At 48.8% G+C, this 17301-nt stretch overlaps 1 protein-coding gene across 5 annotated transcripts in view; it reads right to left on the bottom strand.

The window, feature by feature from the left end:
- Window positions 1–395: 395 nt before the first annotated feature.
- FKBP6 (FKBP prolyl isomerase family member 6 (inactive)) overlaps window positions 396–17301 on the bottom strand; it is a 30827-nt gene continuing 13921 nt past the window's right edge. For all 5 annotated transcript variants that reach the window (XM_015133315.3, XM_028845678.2, XM_077996543.1 and 2 more), the window contains 2 exons: window positions 17144–17236; window positions 396–838 (listed from right to left, as the gene is read on the bottom strand). In XM_015133315.3, coding sequence (XP_014988801.2) covers window positions 17146–17236 — 91 coding nt within the window. In that variant the 3' untranslated portion in view covers window positions 396–838; window positions 17144–17145. The remainder of the gene's footprint in view (window positions 839–17143; window positions 17237–17301) is intronic.

Raw genomic sequence — 17301 nt, 5'->3', positions numbered from 1 at the left:
GAGATAGCCTCAGGCCTGTGTGGGGCAGGGAGCCCTGGGTTTTGGGGTGCAGGAGGATGAGGTAGCCTCAGGCCTGTGTGGGGCAGGGAGCCCTGGGTTTCGGGGTGCAGGAGGGTGAGGTGGCCTCAGGTCTGTGTGGGGCAGGGAGCCCGGGGTGTCGGGGTACAGGAGGGTGAAGTGGCTTCAACTTTCTGTTAAGTTGCTGGCATCAGCTCCTGACACTGGGAGCGGGCTGTAGGGAACCCCAAACCTGGGGTGCAGCGTTTCACTATCAGGTGAATCAGAACCGCTGGCTCCAGAGCTTGAGCCCCAGCCCCACTGGCAAATGGCCTCCCCCACCCGTCTGCAGACTCTGGAAGCTCAGCTGAGTCCCCGCAATTCACTTATACTGGATCTTGCAAGGACAAGGAAGTGTTTTATTTATTGACAACAAAAACATTTGTAACATAATTCTCTCTTCAAAACAGAGAACCCTACAAAATACACAAAGCAATCTCTATTGGTGTCGACCCGGGGACACTCGCAGCCGGAAGTGGGGCTGGGACTGGGAGGGAAGCCAAAGACTAATTCCGTCTAAAAAAACAAGAAACTGCCTTAAAAAAGTAGCAGTGTTCTACTTGTCAGTAGCTACGCTCTCCCCTCCTGTGTTATGAACACGGAAAACAGAAAACAGCACCTGTGAAAACACATTTCAGCCGCGTCTGTCAGAGATGCGGCCACGGGGCATTCCAAGCCCTGCTCCAGGAAGGTGGCTGCCACGGTGGCACTGGGGAGCTCCCTTCCACTCCCCCAACGATGCAGAACCACAGCTCTCTCCCCTCGCTGGTAGGTGAAGAACCTGGGAATCAAACACAGCCATTAAAAACATCTCAGGACTCAGCAGCTGCCACACAAAGTCACAGTCACATGTGCTGGGGGCCAGCGGCTGAGGTCAGAGAAGGGCATGGCCGGTGACCAGACAGGAGCCAAGAGACAGACGCTGTCACGGTGTGGCCCTACTAGATGGACTCTGGGAAACTTTTTTTTTTTTTTTTGAGACAGAGTCTTACTCTGTCACCCAGCTGGAGTGCAGTGGCACAGTCTCCATTCACTGCAACCTCTTCCTCCCGTGTTCAAGTGATTCTCCTGCCTCGGCCTCCCGTAGCTGGGATTATAGGCATGCACCACCATGCCCGGCTCAATTTCTTGCATTTTTAGTAGAGATGGGATTTTGCCATGTTGGCCAGGCTGGTCTCGAACTCCTGACCTCAAGTGATCTGCCTGCCTTGGCCTCTCAAAGTGCTGGGATTATAGGCATGAGCTACCCTTTCCCTTCTCTTTCCTCCCTACCCCAACACAACCAAAGGAGCCAGCACCTAAGAGAGGGAAGAGGAGGTGGGGTGTAAAGAACAGACCCCTTTCCAGTCAGACTTCCAGAACCGCAGGCAATGGGAGAGAAGTAAGTAAGGACAGGTGGTGGCCATGTGCAGTGGCTCACACCTGTAATCCCAGCAGTTTGGGAGGCCAAGGCGGGCGGATCACTTGACATCAGTAGTTTGAGACCAGCCTGGCCAACACGATGAAACCCCATCTCTACTAAAACTACAAAAATTAGCCAGGCATGGAGGTGGGTGCCTGTAATCCCAGCTACTTGGGAGGCTAAGGCAGGGAGAATTGCTTATACCCAGGAGGCAGAAGTTGCAGTGAGCCGAGATTGTGCCACTGCACTCCTGCCTGAGTGACAGAGACTCCATCCCAAAAACAAAAAACCAAACCAAACAAAAAACCAAACCAAACAAAAAACCAAACCAAACAAAAAAACCAAACAAACATTTCTGTAACATGATAAGAAAAAAATACAGTTCAGCCAAAGCCAGCATGGTGTTTAATGGTGGAGCCAGCAGCAGCTCCATTACACTCATGAGGCACGTTTGTCGCTACTAACCCTGTTCTTGAAGCATGCACCCCCCCCCCCATCAGACAGGCTCTGAATAAGACACGAGAGGAGGGCCAGGTGTGGTGGCTCACTCCTGTAATCCCAGCGCTTTGGGAAGTAAAACTGGGGGGATCACCTGAGGTCAGGAGTTCAAAACCAACCTGGCCAACATGGCGAAACCTTGTTTCTACTAAAAATACAAAAATTAGCCGAGCATGGTGGCGGGCACCTGTAATCCAAGCTACTTAGGAGGCTGAGGCAGGGAGAATTGCTTATACCTGGGAGGCAGAGGTTGCAGTGAGCTGAGATCGCACCACTGCACTCCAGCCTCAGCGACAAGAGCGAAACTCTGTCTTGCAGTGGAGGAAACAACAACAACAAAAAATACAAGAGGAGAAGACAAAATGACCATTACCTACATATGGTATCACATGGCTGGTGCATGCAGTGAAGCTGCTGATAGAACTCACAGAACTAATGACAGAGTTATCAAAAATAACTAAAAAACGTCGGAAAGGTGTTTGATTACAGAGAAACAAATAGGCAATTTACAGAAAGGCCACCTCAGTCTGGAAACATGTGAACAGAGACCTGGTCAGGGATGTGCTAATGCTAGAAATGAGATCCTATTTGAGATACACCAACCTGGCAAATATTAAAAAGTCTGGCAATCCAAATGATGACAAAGTGACGGAATGGAACCTCTCAGACACTACCAAGGGCAAACTGGTACAGCCACTGGAGACGTCAGTTTAGCACTACCTAGTTCAGGCAAAGACACACCCATCACAACCAGTGACAGGACTTTGACTGTCACAAGAAAAGTCAGGCGTGAGGATAACTCCACGACCATGTTTCTGTCTATTTAATCTCTATCTACCTACCTACCTGGTAATCACTGTTAAAACTATTTCCATATCCTGACAGGATGGAATGCTATCCAGCCACTTCTTCTTTTTCTTTTTTTTTTTTTGAGACATGTCTCACTCTGTCGCCCAGGCTGGAGTGCAGTGGCGCGATCTCGGCTCACTGCAAGCTCCGCCTCCCGGGTTCACGTCATTCTCCTGCCTCAGCCTCCTGAGTAGTTGGGACTACAGGCACCCGCCACCATGCCCAGCTAATTTCTTTTTGTATTTTTAGTAGAGACGGGGTTTCACCGTGTTAGCCAGGATGGTCTCGATCTCCTGACCTCAAGTGATCTACACGCCTCGGCCTCCCAAAGTGCTGGGATTACAGGCTTGAGCTACCGTGCCTGGCCTGCCACTTCTTAAAAAGTAACACAAAAAGGTAGCTCTTTTTGTGTTAACTTAGAAAACACCCAAAATGTAATAAAAATATATTCTAGTACAAAATGTGTAATTCTTTTTGTGGGCAAGTTACGTATACACTCATATTCTTTTTTTTTTTTTTTTTTTGAGATGGGGTCTCACTCTGTCACCCAGGCTAGAGTGCAGTGGCATGATCTCGGTTCACTGCAAGCTCTGCCTCCTGGGTTCAAGCCACTCCACTGCCTCAGCTTCCTGAGCAACTGGGACTACAGGCACTCGCCACCACACCTGGCTAATTTTTTGTATTTTTAGTAGAGATGGGGTTTCACTGTGTTAGCCAGGATGGTCTCGATCTCCTGACCTTGTGATCTGCCTGCCTCGGCCTCCCAAAGTGCTGGGATTATAGGCATGAGCCACTGTGCCCGGCCAGCATGTGGCATTTTTGTAATTCAAAATTAAGTACTACCAAAAAATTGGAGGGTGGGTACAGGAACAGCAGAAAGATGTTCATTGTCAAGCCTGGGTAATGATACATGGGTAGTGATCATGTTATTTTTATGTTTATTTTTATTTTTTACCTTTGGAGACATTTGAAAATGTCCATAATGACAAGTTTAATAATAATCAAGTGAAAAAAGAAAGTTTCAATCTAGGGTGTGTCCCATGAAATGACTTTAGGAATAAACCCTAAAATCAATATTCTCTGGGCATGAATGCAGATGGGTGGAGATAAACTTCAAGCTCCCTTCAGACAAAGGGATCCCACGAGGTTCTGGTAGTTGAATTTTCAAATCGGAGCCAATAAAAAGTAACACTTTAGCATAAACGAGAATGCACCAACATAGGAAAGCTCAGCTTACATTTCATTTTGAAAACCCAATATATGTAGCACACAGAGGTGCAAACTCAGAAAAAAGCTGTATCCGTGGCTCAAGGAGAAACAAGCCCGGAGATTGACAAAGACAATGGCAGTCAGGCTGAGGCAGGGAACACAGACAAAGGTCCACAGCCGACTCCAGCTGAATCTATTCCTATGAACCAGGCTGCTTCCAGGGCAGGCGGGCCCCAGGCCTCGGGAAAAGGCACAGGGACCGTGAACTAGAAACCCAAGCAGCAATGCCAGTGGTGTCCACTATAATTGTACAACATAATGAGCAGTAATCAAAGAAGGGTGTGAAATGTAACAGAGAAGACAGAAGAGTGATGTAATCACGGAGGCTGCAGAGCCCAGGATGTTTCTGTCGGAAATCTGAGGACAAAGAGCTGAGGATCAAGGCTCAGCAGGTTCCGTTCCCACGGTGGCGGTGGGTGTCACATGCCAGCCCTGCCTCGCAGCCCCAGCCTCAAGCACTTCCCTGTACTCTGCAAAGAGGAACTAGAGTCAACTCAGCCATGAACATCATTGGGTGAGAAGACTCTGGAACCTTGCATGGGTCACTCAGCCCTTCAAAAACACTGATCAAAGTTATGGCTGCCTCTTCAAAATCCCAGCAGATGAACCAAGGCTGTACGTAGTAAACGTGGAGATTGAAAGACCTTCCTGAAACTACTCAACTGGTTCCCCTTCACAAAATGCATTACTCAGCCAATCTGGATATCTCCAAAAATTCCAACTTAGGGGAAAACTTTTTTAAGGAGTCCTCGTCCCTTGGGACTCTGGTGTGACACTCTGGCCAGCCCACAAGGCGGCAGTCCTCTGGCCTGCTGGGCCCTCCACCTGCCCCTTCCAGTCCCTCCAGGCAGCTGCTCAGAGCCGACCCTCGCTGCGAGGCCTCCCCGACTTGCTTCTCCCCACCCACCCTGGGGCCCTGGCTCTCTGGCGGCCACTCCATGCTGACTGCTGCACTTCCCACAGTTGCCCTCGTGGTCCTCCAGGCTAGCTCTCTGCTCCTCCCTTGGCCACATCCCTCTGCAGGGAGTGTGATTACTTCCCCACTGTCACAGCTGGCCACCTAGTCCCATGAGAATATGCATGGAGCTGAGTGGTCTGGAGCCCACCCCTTCCAGGCTGACATGGAGTGACAACGCTTGCAGGTGCCTCCCGGATTTGGGGGTGGGCCAGGCCTCACAGCGTGGCTCTGCTGCACTTCCTCCAACAACTGCAGCTCACCACCACCAGCTGCCACCGTGCTGTGATACATGGTCAAAGAAGGGTCAAAGTGCCACCTCAACTGCTACCCTTGTTTAAAAACAAGGTTTAGGGAGGCCAAGGCAGGAGGATCTAGGCCAGGAGTCTGACACCAGCCTGGCCAACATGGTAAAACCTTGTCTCTACTAAAAATAACAAAAATAACCTGGGCGTGGTGGCACGCACCTGTAATCCTAGCTACTGGGGAGGCTGAGGCAGGAGAATTGCTTGAACCTGGGAGGCAGAAGTTGCAGTAAGCCGAGGTCGTGCCACTGTGCTCCAGCCTGGGCAATAGAGTGAGACCATGTCTCAAAAAAAAAAAAAAAAAAAAAGGAAAAAAAAAAAAAAAAACCGTGATAATTACCAAAATGTAAATCAGAGAAATAAATTCAGCATATGCTGTTGGAAAAATGGCACCAATGGACTTGCTTGATGTGGGGTGTAGCAAACCTAGCATTTGTTAACAATGTAAACAATGCAGCAACCCTCAAGTGCAGTAAGCAAACAGCAGAAAGATGAGGTGAGCTGTGTCCATCCGGCCCCAGCCACCAGAAGTGAGCACGAGAAAGGAAACATTCTGAAAGACGGCTGTCAGGATGATCTCATCTGGGACGGAAAGGATTAAGCCGAGAATGCTGAGGATGCAGAGTGCTGAGTTATCTCTACATTGGCAAGATGTGTAGTCCCCTGCACATGCTGATCTGTAAGAGGGTATGAGAGATGGGAAAATGGCCCCCAAGATGTCCTTGTTCCAATTCCTGGAACCCATGAATACATTACCATACATGGCAGAAGGGATTCTGGGGTTAAATGAAGGATCTTGAGCTGGGCAATTATCTTGGTCAGCCCGGTGTAATCAGATTCTCGTTAAGAGGGAGGCAGGAGGGTCAGAAAAAGAGGAGGAGACAAAATGACAGGAAGCAGAGGGGAAAGAGGGGCTGAGAGAATGAGATTCACAGAGGGGGTGAGAGAGGGAGAGACAGAGAAATACTGGAAGATATCATGCTGCTGTCTTTGAAGATAGAGGAAGGGGCCACTAGCCAAGAAACGCAGGCAGCCTCACTAGGCCATTTCTTGGAGAAGCAAAAGGAAGTTAGCGCAGATTTGCTCACATTCATCGCCATGATACTCAGCTCACCAAAAAAATGAAGCTCTATGACCTCAGGATGCAAAACATTCTGGAGATGCCCCTCGGTCTGCCTCTTGCTGTCTTTTCTGTTTGGGCTGATGCTGACAATGACTGTTGTGGGTGCTCTCACAGGGACAGGCAGACCACATCCTTCTCACCTTGTGAATGTCTGAGCAACCTCTGAGCTAGAGAGAACTTTTGCTCATAGCTCTTTACTTCTTTTATCCATTAGATTTGAAAACACTTCTCTGGGTTCTTGAACCTCTGAGGCTCACCCCAGTTCATCTCAGCTTCACCCTGCGTCTGTGGCTGCTTGGGAGCGTAGGGGAGCATCAAAAGTATGACAGTCAGTAACAGCTACAACTGAAGGTCCTGAGAGCATGATCAGCACCCGCAGAACAGGGGTCAGCCAGCAAAGCTGACGGGGACTCATGCTCTTCCTAGAAGGTACAAGGCACTGGCTGCATGTCAATTCCGTATTGCTTAGGCTCACTTCTTTCACTCACTGCCTGTACACTTAATTATCCAGGTTGGTGTTTCAGATTATGTATGCTTGGAGGCTGGGCTTATGCACCTAATGAACCCGAGAAATTAAAAACAGACTAAGCCAATATCTGACGGTCTTAATGAAGCATAAACAACTCCACAGTGACCTTAAAGATGTGCCTGCTCCATGGCTGGGCGCGGTGGCTCATGCCTATAATCCCAGCACTCTGGGAGGCCGAGGCAGGAGGATCACGTGAGGCCAGGAGTTCGAGATCAGCCTAGTTAACATAATGAGACCCCATCTTACAAAATAAAACAAAAATCAGCAGGGCCTGCTGGCACATGCTTGTAGTCCCAGCTATGCAAGATGCTGAGGTAGGAGGACTGCCTGAGCCCAGGAGGCTTCAGCGAGCTATAACTGCACCACTGCACTCTAGCCTGGGTAACATAGGAGACCTTGTTTCTCTCTTAAAATAAAAAAGTGATTCAGCTTCACCCTACAGACAATGAAATCAAGGCCCAGAGACGTAAAATGACTTGGCTAATGTCATAGCAAGAGATAAAACTGAGGATCCAAACGTTCTGTCTTTCAGCCCCATCATGAATCATAAAGGGCACGTCCATGATTGTGGACGATCAGCGAAAGGAGCCCGTTATCTCCAGGAGTTTAACTTAGCAGCTCTCATTCATACCTCATCCGCAAAGAACACAGAATCCACAACAGTAAATCTTAGCAGGAAGCAGGGTTTAGGCCCATCTCAGCTGCCAAGAGAGGATGTGGAGAGGGAACGAAGGGCCAAAGCAACCCTTCCATGGGAAATGCCTTCCCAGGAAGGGGTATGATGAAAAGGCAGCCACCGAAGTCGAGGTATTTATAGCCACACAACAAAGGGATGACTTCAGGGACACCTCCAGAGCTGGGAGAAAAGGCATTTCACAGATACGCAGAAGATCAAGAGCCCAGGTCACACAGTTTGCCTGGAACACGGCACGGCCTTCATCTGACAACAAGAGAATGCCTTCTTGGCCCAGATGCCCTGCAGAAAATGCAACGCCATTTTGAGGAGGAAAAAAAAAAAGTAGAGGCATAGGGAAAAAATTAATTACAAAAATCACCAGGTGCAGTGACTCACACCTGTAATCCCACCACTTTGGGAGGCTGAGGCCGATGAATCACCTGAGGTTAGGAGTTCGAGACCAGCCTGGCCAATATAGTGAAACCCTGTCTCTACTAAAACTACAAAAATTAGCTGGGTGTGGTGGTGCATGCCTGTGGCGAAGGTTGCAGTGAGCTGAGGTCATGCCACTGTACTCCAGCCCGGGTGACAGAGCGAGACTCCATCAAAAAAAAAAAAAAAAAAAAAAAAAAAAAGGAAAAAAGAAAAAGAAAAAATTAATTATAAAAATATATTTAAACAAGTCTTTATTCAGGACTCAGAAGTGTCTCACTGGATGCACGAAGTAACTCTGAGAGACTCAATACTGGATAGTTCTTAATCTCTTTGGGAAGAAGGGGATCAAATAGATTCCCTGCCTAGATCCAGTCACATACTGTGAGAGATGATGATCTGCTCCTGGGGTTTCCTGGCAACTGAGCAGGGCAGCCGGGTCACAGGAAGGCTATTTTGGAACCAGGGAATCCCGGGCCCCAGAGGCCTCCTGTGGCCTTGGCGCTGGCACCGGGCTGAGGGCCCACTGCTCTGGGGCTCACTTCAGGCCACCTCTGAGCCAGGACCAAACCCCGGAATCTCAACAGACCAGAGTGTACTCTCCACAACCTGGCCTTTACTTCCACTGGGGCCTCCTGGGAGCTGCTCTGACTTTCCAGAAAACATTGTTTTTAGTCTGTTAAGATCCTCTTTCCCCAGGGCTGGCCAAGTAGTAGGGCTCAATCCTCTACAGCCCAAAGGCTTCAGCTTCTCTTCAACAGAAGAAGCAAAGGAGGGGGAATTTCCTCAACATCTGAGAGAAGGATAAAAGTGCACGGCCACCCTGGGGTCATGCGCCACCTGAATAAAGCAGCTGAATATGTTTAAGGCTTCAGGCATCATCTGGGGCTTAACATTTCAAATCCAATGAAAACGCTCAGTTATTTATATACGCAGAGGCCTCCTCAGGGAAAGGCCCTGATTCACTAAGCTTTACTCCTTCCCCAATCTGAGGCAATCATTTCTTCCTCACAAGAATGTCGGGAAAGTTAAGTGGGTTTACAGACATGAGAAAGCACTACAAACATGGGACGACGCTTCCACTCTGGGCCCACATGACGATGGACTGGACTCTTCATTCATGGCGACATGGGATTCTAGTAATATGCCAGTACCTCTTAAGCTGCACATCATCATGCTGTTAAGGAGTCTGTGGCCGGACAGCAGGGGGTGGACTGTGACATAGTCAGAAATATATATTTGGTCTCTATCCCTTTCCTGGCACACAGTTCCTAAAACCCCCAGAATCTCTGAAACGATGGGTGTTTCTTTGTATGCTAATGACTGGTAGCTGGGGATTCTTGGACAACCTCAGAAAGGGGGCTGGCTGCCAGGGAACCAAGCATGGGACTAGGGAAGGGCTGAAGCAACCTTCAATTGGCAATCACCAATGGCTAACCATTTCTGTGTCAGAAAGAAGGTTTGGAGAGCTTCCGGGCTGCAGAACACCGGTGGGTGCTGGCACATCCCTTCCCTCACATCATGCCCTGTGCGCCACCCCATCTGGCTCATCGGTATCTTTTTTTTTTGAGATGGAGTCTTGCTCTGTTGCCAGGCTGGCATGCAGTGGTGCGATCTCACTGCAATTGCAACTTCCACCTCCTGGGTTCAAGAGATTCTCCCGCCTCAAGTAGCTGGGGCTATTCTCCCAAGTAGCTGGGGCTACAGACGTGCACCACCACGCCTGGCCTTTTTTTTTTTTTTTTTTTTTTATTTTAGACACGGGGTTTCACCATGTTGGCCAGGATGGTCTCGATCTCCTGACCTCATGATCTGCCCACCCTGGCCTCCCAAAGTAAGGGATTACAGGTGGGAGCCACTGCACCTGGCCTTTTTATTTGTTTATTGAGATGGAGTTTTGCTCTTGTTACCCAGGCTGGAGTGCAATGGTGTGATCTCGGCTCACTGCAACCTCCACCTCCTGGGTTCAAGCGATTCTCCTGCCTCAGCCTCCCGAGTAACTGGGATTATAGGCATGCGCCACCACACCTGGCTAATTTTGTATTTTTAGTAGAGATGGGGTTTCTCCATGTTGGTCCAGCTGGTCTTGAACTCCTGACCTCAGGATCCACCCACCTCGGCCTCCCAAAGTGCTGGGATTACAGGCGTGAGCCACCCTGCCCGGCCACCCTTTTTTTTTTTTTTGAGACAGGGTCTCACTCTGTCACCTAGACTGGAGTACAGCGGCACAATCTAGGTTCACTGCAGCCTTGACTTTCCAGGCTCCAGCAATCCTCCTGCCTTAGCCTCCCAAGTAGCTGGGACCACTGGCACACACCACCACATCCAGGTGATTTTTGTATTTTTGGTAGAGAAGGAGTTTCATTCACCATGTTGTCCAGGCTGGTCTTGAACTCCTGACCTCAAGCGATCTGCCCACCTTGTTCTCCTGAAATGCTGGGATTACAGGTTTGAGCCATCATGTCTGGTCCATTTGTATCCTTTTAAAAGCTTCTGTAATAAACTAGTGACTATGAGTAGGTGTTTCTGAGTTCTGAGCACCATTCCAGATGACTCAACCCAAAGGAACAGGTGTGAGAACTTCTGATATATATATCCAGTTAGTAAGAAGCACAGGTGACAACCTGGAATTGTGACTGGAGTCTGAAATGGGGTCAGTCTTGTGGAACTGAGCCCTTAACCTGTGGAGTATGCACTAAGTCCAGGTCAAGTATCAGAGCTGTAATGTAGGACACTGAGCTGCTCTCAGTGTAATGTAGCTGAAATGGAGGACACTGAGCTGCTTTCAGAATTGGTTGGAAATGTCTGGTGTCAGAAGTGAAAGGTTCTGGAAGTCCTGAGTGTTGTGAATGAGAGTATAGAAGGAAATAGGCTTCCCCGCTATACAGGGAGGACGTGGGTGGAGTCATAGAAGGAAACCTTGGCTTTATGTTGGTAATTGTTAAAGCCGGAGGTTGAGCACATGGGGGAATCTTAATATTCTTCTCTTTAGTTATGTAACTTTGAGATTTTTTTCAAAGAAGGGAAGAAAAGTGTACTATTATGAAAAAGATCTGAGAAGAGCTCTTAGATTCAAAAATTTGATTGCTGAAATCGAAATGGAAGAGTTGGAAAATTAAGTACATTTCGCAAGGGAGAAAAAAAGATTTTAAGGAGACAGAATAGAAGATCCCTGAAGAAGGTCCAACTTCCAAACAATAGGTGTCCTGGAACAAGATGCCAGGGAATAAAGAGGAAGACACGATTAAAGAAATAGTACACAGGAATTTCTCAGCTCTTACAAGCTTAAGCCTCTAGAAGTAAGGGACCTATCTAAAGGACTTGAGCAACAGGAAGTGCCTGGACATGCTACTATGGAATTTTAGATGAATCAAGAATAAACAGATATGTCTGGGTACTGTGGCTCACGCTTGTAATCTCAGTACTCTGGAATGCCAAGAAGGGAGGATCACTTGAGCCCAGGAGTTCCAGACCAGCCTGGGCAACATGGTGAGACCCTGTTGCAACAAAAAATAAAAAATTAGCTGGACATGGTGGCACGTGCCTGTGGTCCCAGGTGCTCAGGAGGTTGGGGAGGGAGAATTGCTTGAGCCTGGGAGGTTGAGGCTGCAGTGAGCTATGATCGTGCCACTGCACCCCAGGCTGGGTGACAGAGCGAGACTTTGTCTCAAAAATAAAAACAAACAAAGTGGAGCACAGGAGATACTGTCTTTAGCTATATGAAGCCAAGAACATCAGTATTGAGTATATTATTTTTGTTACAATAATGTAATAGAGGATCTACAAGTAGTAACGTAAGAGAGGAAAGAGTTATATTATAGCAGGAAGTCAACAGATAAATATCCAAAACATAAATCAAGAAATGGCAAAAGAACCATAGTACTGAGCCCTGTGGAAGCCTCTCCAGAAGAAACTGAAATTCAAATCGGGGTCCCTGTGTATATGCAGCATTTGGCTCCAGCTCTATCACTTAGGAGCTCTGCAACCTTGGCAATGACATGGCATTTTCATGCCTAATCCAACTGTAAAATGGGGTCATATCTACATTATGCAGATCTTACATTAAAATATTAACACATGTAAAACATGTAGAAGAATACCTGGCATTTAAAATATGATTAATAAAAATTTTGACCAAAATTAATAAAAATACACTAAGAAAAAAGTAATAAATGCTAGGTGATACTACCTAGAAGAAAAATGTTATGATAAACCAAGAGCAAAAGAATGACAGCCACGCCTAGGCAAACTGACCATGTGGGTGCTCACCTCACCCTGCACCCCTGCTCCTGCCAGGTAACCCAAGACTCCCTCAAGTTCTGGCCGCCCCGATGGAGCTTTCCCAGTCACTCCTGGTACATGGGGACCAGCCCTGGACTCCTGGTTCTGGCCCCTGCCCACCCACCTCTGTTAGCAGATGGCTGACACATCACTAAAGCTGCCCTCCTCCACAATCAGTGACTTCGGTTAGGGCACCTTCAGACCCTCGGGCACTATGGTCATGCTCCCTCAGGTAAGCTCTGGTTTGTCATGAGAACTCTTCACATGAGAACCCTACTGTCGGTTCCAGATGGGAGGCCGCATGCTCCTGCAACCTTTCCTCTCTTGCCAGTAGGTTCACCTCCAGGCTGCCATCACCTCTCACTCAGACACCTGCCACCTGATGGACCTGCCACTTTAAATGTGTCCCCACGCTGCCCCTTCAGCCCCTCAGAGCAGCTCAGCTCTGGCTAGGTCTTCCCCTCCTCTATAATGCCCTACAGAATGCCACCCACGTTCCAAGGAGGCCCCAAATGAAGGGACGATATCAGAAGCTCTCACAACTCCCTCCCAGGGCCCCTTGGGTCCATCCCCCAGGCCTGGCTCAGCAAAGCCTCTCTCTGATCAGGGGCGCCCCCCTACAGCCCACTCTTGAACACTGTCATTTAAGGGACTTGTCTTGTTGTCCCTGTTTAGACTCCCAATCCCTGCAGGTCAGGGCTGCAGAAGTGGTACTGGACCTCTCTCTATATGCCACACAGCATCTAGAGTGCCCCCCAACAGTCAGCTCCCCACAGGGATGGCTGGAGACAGTGAGGAAGGCGGGCCACACGGGGCAGGGCAGGCATGGCTTTCCCCCATTCGGAATGCTGTTTCCTTTGGCAGCCATTCCTTGCATTTGGTGTGTTTGGGACCAGCAGGCAACAAAATCTTCACCTGCTCTTGAACAAGGCCTCTCTTGCTACTTCCTTTCCTTGGGTGGTGTTTTTGATGCTAAGTATAAGATGTCATATTTCATCTCTGCTGCATGCCTTGGGGATGGGAGCTGCTACCTCTGCCTTGAAGGTCTGCAATTGCCTGATGGTAAAAAAGGACACGAAGGTGATCTACTTTCTCCCTTCACCCACCTCTCAGGCCCTCCAGTTCTGCTCGGAGAGACCCTAACAGGGACTGCACCAGCTCCCGAGATGCCTCACAGCCCTGTGGAACACAGTGGAGCGGCCCAGGAACAGATGTTTCCCCAAGGCCATTCCCCAAAAGCAGTCAAAAGTGGCCCCTTCTACTGTGTACTCCATGGTGGGAGAACTCATGGTAGGACATTTGACTGGTAAATCTCTTATCAGGCCAGATTCTGTCTTCCTATTGTGTTGGCTTACTGGTCCTGACCTTTGGAAACCGCAGAACAAATTTTACCTGTTGTATGTTAACCATTTAAATGGTTGAATATAGCTATAGAGCTCCCTTTACAGCTCCTTTCCAGACATAGTAAAATGATCACAAGGGCCTCAGATACCAGCATGTCAGGATAGGAAGGACAAAACACAAACTCCGATTCATGGGTTCTACATATCCTCAACCAGGCCGGAGTCCTGCCCAGGATCTTTCAAACTGGAGTTATGGTTGGGGCAGGAAGAGGAGGGAGGCATGGGGTATAGAACTCTCACTCCATTAGGGAGGAGGCTGCAGAAAGGGATGCATGGGCACTCCCTAAGGAGGGAGGAAACAAAGCTGAGGGGAGACTGAATCCCTAAGGCCCTCAGAGCTGCCTGGTTGCTGCCTGCCCAAGGACTGCCAAACTCCTCCTCAACTCTGTGAGCCACTCCCAGGACCCCCTTCTGCAAATTTTTTTCTTTTTCTCTTCTGGCTGATGCTAAAGATGGGTTTCTGTCCCTGGCAATACCAAGGATCTGACAGCCAATCCCAGACCCAGCCTGAAGGATTTTCATTAGAGGCTGGTCTACTGCTTCGGTTATTTCACATTTAGTCCAACCAACATTCCTGAGCACCAATCGTGCACCAGGCTTCAGATGCTAGAAAATGCAAAGATGGAAAAGGCATGCTGTCTACTATAGTCAAAGGCTTAGAGCACATAATCAATAATTAAGAGAACACTCATTCCACCGGAAGTAATCTTATAAGTCAGTGGTATCTAACATCTAAGATGAAAAGAAAAAGTTAAAATTGTCCAGGTGCAGTGGCCCACGCCTGTAATTCCAGCACTTTGGAAGGCCAAGGCGGGAGGATCACCTGAGGTCAGGACCAGCCTGACCAATATGGTGAAACCCCGTCTCTACTAAAAATACAAAACTTAGCCAGGCGTGGTGGCGCACACCTGTAGTCCCAGCTACTCAGGAGGCTGAGGCAGAAGGATCACTTGAATCTGGGAGGCAGAGGCTGCAGTGAGCCGAGATTGCACCACTGTACTCCAGCCTGGGTGACAAGAGGGAGACCCTTCTAAAAGAAAAAAAAAATTGTCCTGGTTAGTGACAGCTAGGTTGTCAAGATGACTGGATTTTTAGCTTCTTTTAAATGACTACGCCACAAATACTACAGAAAAAAAGGGGAGCAGGGAGAGCAAGGACACAAAAGCTAAAACTTATCACAATTGTGACAGCAGTAGCAATATGACCGTGGTGGCTACTTTTTTTTTTTTTTTTTTTTTTTTTTTTTTTTTTGAGACGGAGTCTCTGCCGCCCGGGCTGGAGTGCAGTGGCCGGATCTCAGCTCACTGCAAGCTCCGCCTCACGGGTTCACGCCATTCTCCTGCCTCAGCCTCCCAAGTAGTTGGGACTACAGGCGCCCGCCACCTCGCCCGGCTAGTTTTTTGTATTTTTTTAGTAGAGACGGGGTTTCACCGTGTTAGCCACGATGGTCTCGATCTCCTGACCTCGTGATCCGCCCGTCTCGGGCTCCCAAAGTGCTGGGATTACAGGCTTGAGCCACCGCGCCCGGCCGGTGGCTACTTTCAAACACAAATACAGTCATTGCTGATAGTAAGACAAATGCTCAAGTTGGAAATATGTAGGACACCATCTAAAGATCAGCAGCCTCCAGTGCTACAGACTGAAAAGGCTGGGAGGTAAACATGATGCAGAGGAAAACTGTTGCCCAGCTGGGCTGCCCAAGCAGGGTCTGGGATGGACCCTGGCAGAGCTGGGTCTTCATTCATGATGGGACTTGTGGGGTCACAGTCCAAAATGTTTGGCAAACAGTCACTGCCCTTCATCTTTACTCGATACTAGAAGTGGCCAAACAAGGGAAGTCCTCTGGCTCACATAGCAGTTCTGAAGACCTGCAAATATGTACTCCAAAGGCCCCTGAAAGACCTGAAGGCCGGGGTTCACAGGGCCAGCATCAGTGACGAAGGCAACGTTTACCTGTGATGCTGATGGGCGCATCTGAAAGTGCAGATAGCAGTTTATGGACCTCTGTGAAAATGCTGGGGATGAATAGGCCTTTTCACTGCCTCCTCCTCTCAAGCCCCTTTTGTAGGGAGATGGAGGAAGCAACAAAGGAGAGATTTATCACCATGAACCCGTTCAGCAGCTGTTTTCTTGTTGTTCCTTGTTTAACTTCTCTCAGGAGAGAGCAGAGTTATCTGTGCAGCTAAGCAGGTGTTTCAGGCAGGTGATTTTGTTTCCATTAATTTTATTAAATAGTAGACCAGACTGGAGGGTTCAGACTGGAGGGTTATCTCATGCACTTGGGAACTCCCGCCCCGTGCCTGCAAAATTACTAGGTGTGTGCTCGAGAGGAATGTTATATGCCGCTCCCTGTTGCTTTCAGCATCTTCAAATCTCTAACTCTAGCAGAATTTAAGAGCCAAAGCCCATCCCTACCCTGCGACACCCAGATCTTGTCTGCTTTAGTAATGTGTTAGAGACACAGTCAAGTTGGAGGCTTTCGAGTTCTCAGGAGAAAGAAGATGAAGAGAAGCTTGACACGTCAAAGCCCAGCTCTATCAACCATCACATTCATGACTCTACTCATAGTCTCATGTTACAAGCAACTGCAAGAGAGTTTCACATAAAACATGGAAAAAAAAGTTTGGTTTTTTTTTTTTTTTTTTTGAAACAGTCTTGCTCTGTCGCCCAGGCTGGAGTGCAGTGGCGTGATCTCGGCTCACTGCAAGCTCTGCCTCCCGTGTTTACTCCATTCTCCTGCCTCAGCCTCACGAGTCACTGGGACTACAGGCACCCGCCACCATGCCCGGCTAATTTTTTGTATTTTTAGTAGAGATGGGGTTTCACCATGTTAGCCAGGATGATCTCGATCTCCTGACCTCATGATCTGCCCGCCTCGGCCTCCCAAAGTGCTGGGATTACAGGCGTGAGCCACCGCGCCCGGTCAACAAAGTTTTTTAAAAAAATAAATTTAGGCTGAGCACCGTGGCTCATAGCTGTAATCCCGGCTCCTCAGGCGGCTGAGGCAGAAGAATCACTTGAACCTGGGAGGTGGAGGTTGTAGTGAGCTCCACTGCACTCCAGCCTGGGCAACAGAGTGAGACTCTGCCTCAAACAAACAAACAAACAAACAAACAAACAAATAGCGCAAGGCCCCCTGAACCTATACATTTAACCCGAAGGTCTGGGCGAACTTTATTCTCACGGGGAAGGCAGGCATGCAGCACGTGCATCCTGCACTACCGTTGTGTTGTTTGCTAGAGCAAGGAACTTGTCTACCCCTCGTCCAGCCTCAGCCGCAGACAGCCACCATTCACCCTGGGCGGAGGAGAGCAGCACGCTTCTCCATCCTGAAGCCTGTGTGCCACCCCAGCCCTTTGATTACCTTCAGCTTTCTCCTGCTGTAGAACCATCGCCACAGCGCGCGAACATGCGGTGCCACATTTCTTTCTCTTTATCCACGTAGTCCCTGTAATCGCTGGAGAGGGAAATACACACTCATTAGAGAAGGTCTGTGTTTGGAGGAGGTGACATCTGGTGGCC

This window comes from Macaca mulatta, chromosome 3 (genome assembly GCF_049350105.2).
Source record: "Macaca mulatta isolate MMU2019108-1 chromosome 3, T2T-MMU8v2.0, whole genome shotgun sequence".
Lineage (NCBI taxonomy): Eukaryota > Metazoa > Chordata > Mammalia > Primates > Cercopithecidae > Macaca > Macaca mulatta.
Note: the sequence above shows the minus strand (reverse complement) of the source record. Positions and strands in the feature narration are given on the sequence as shown.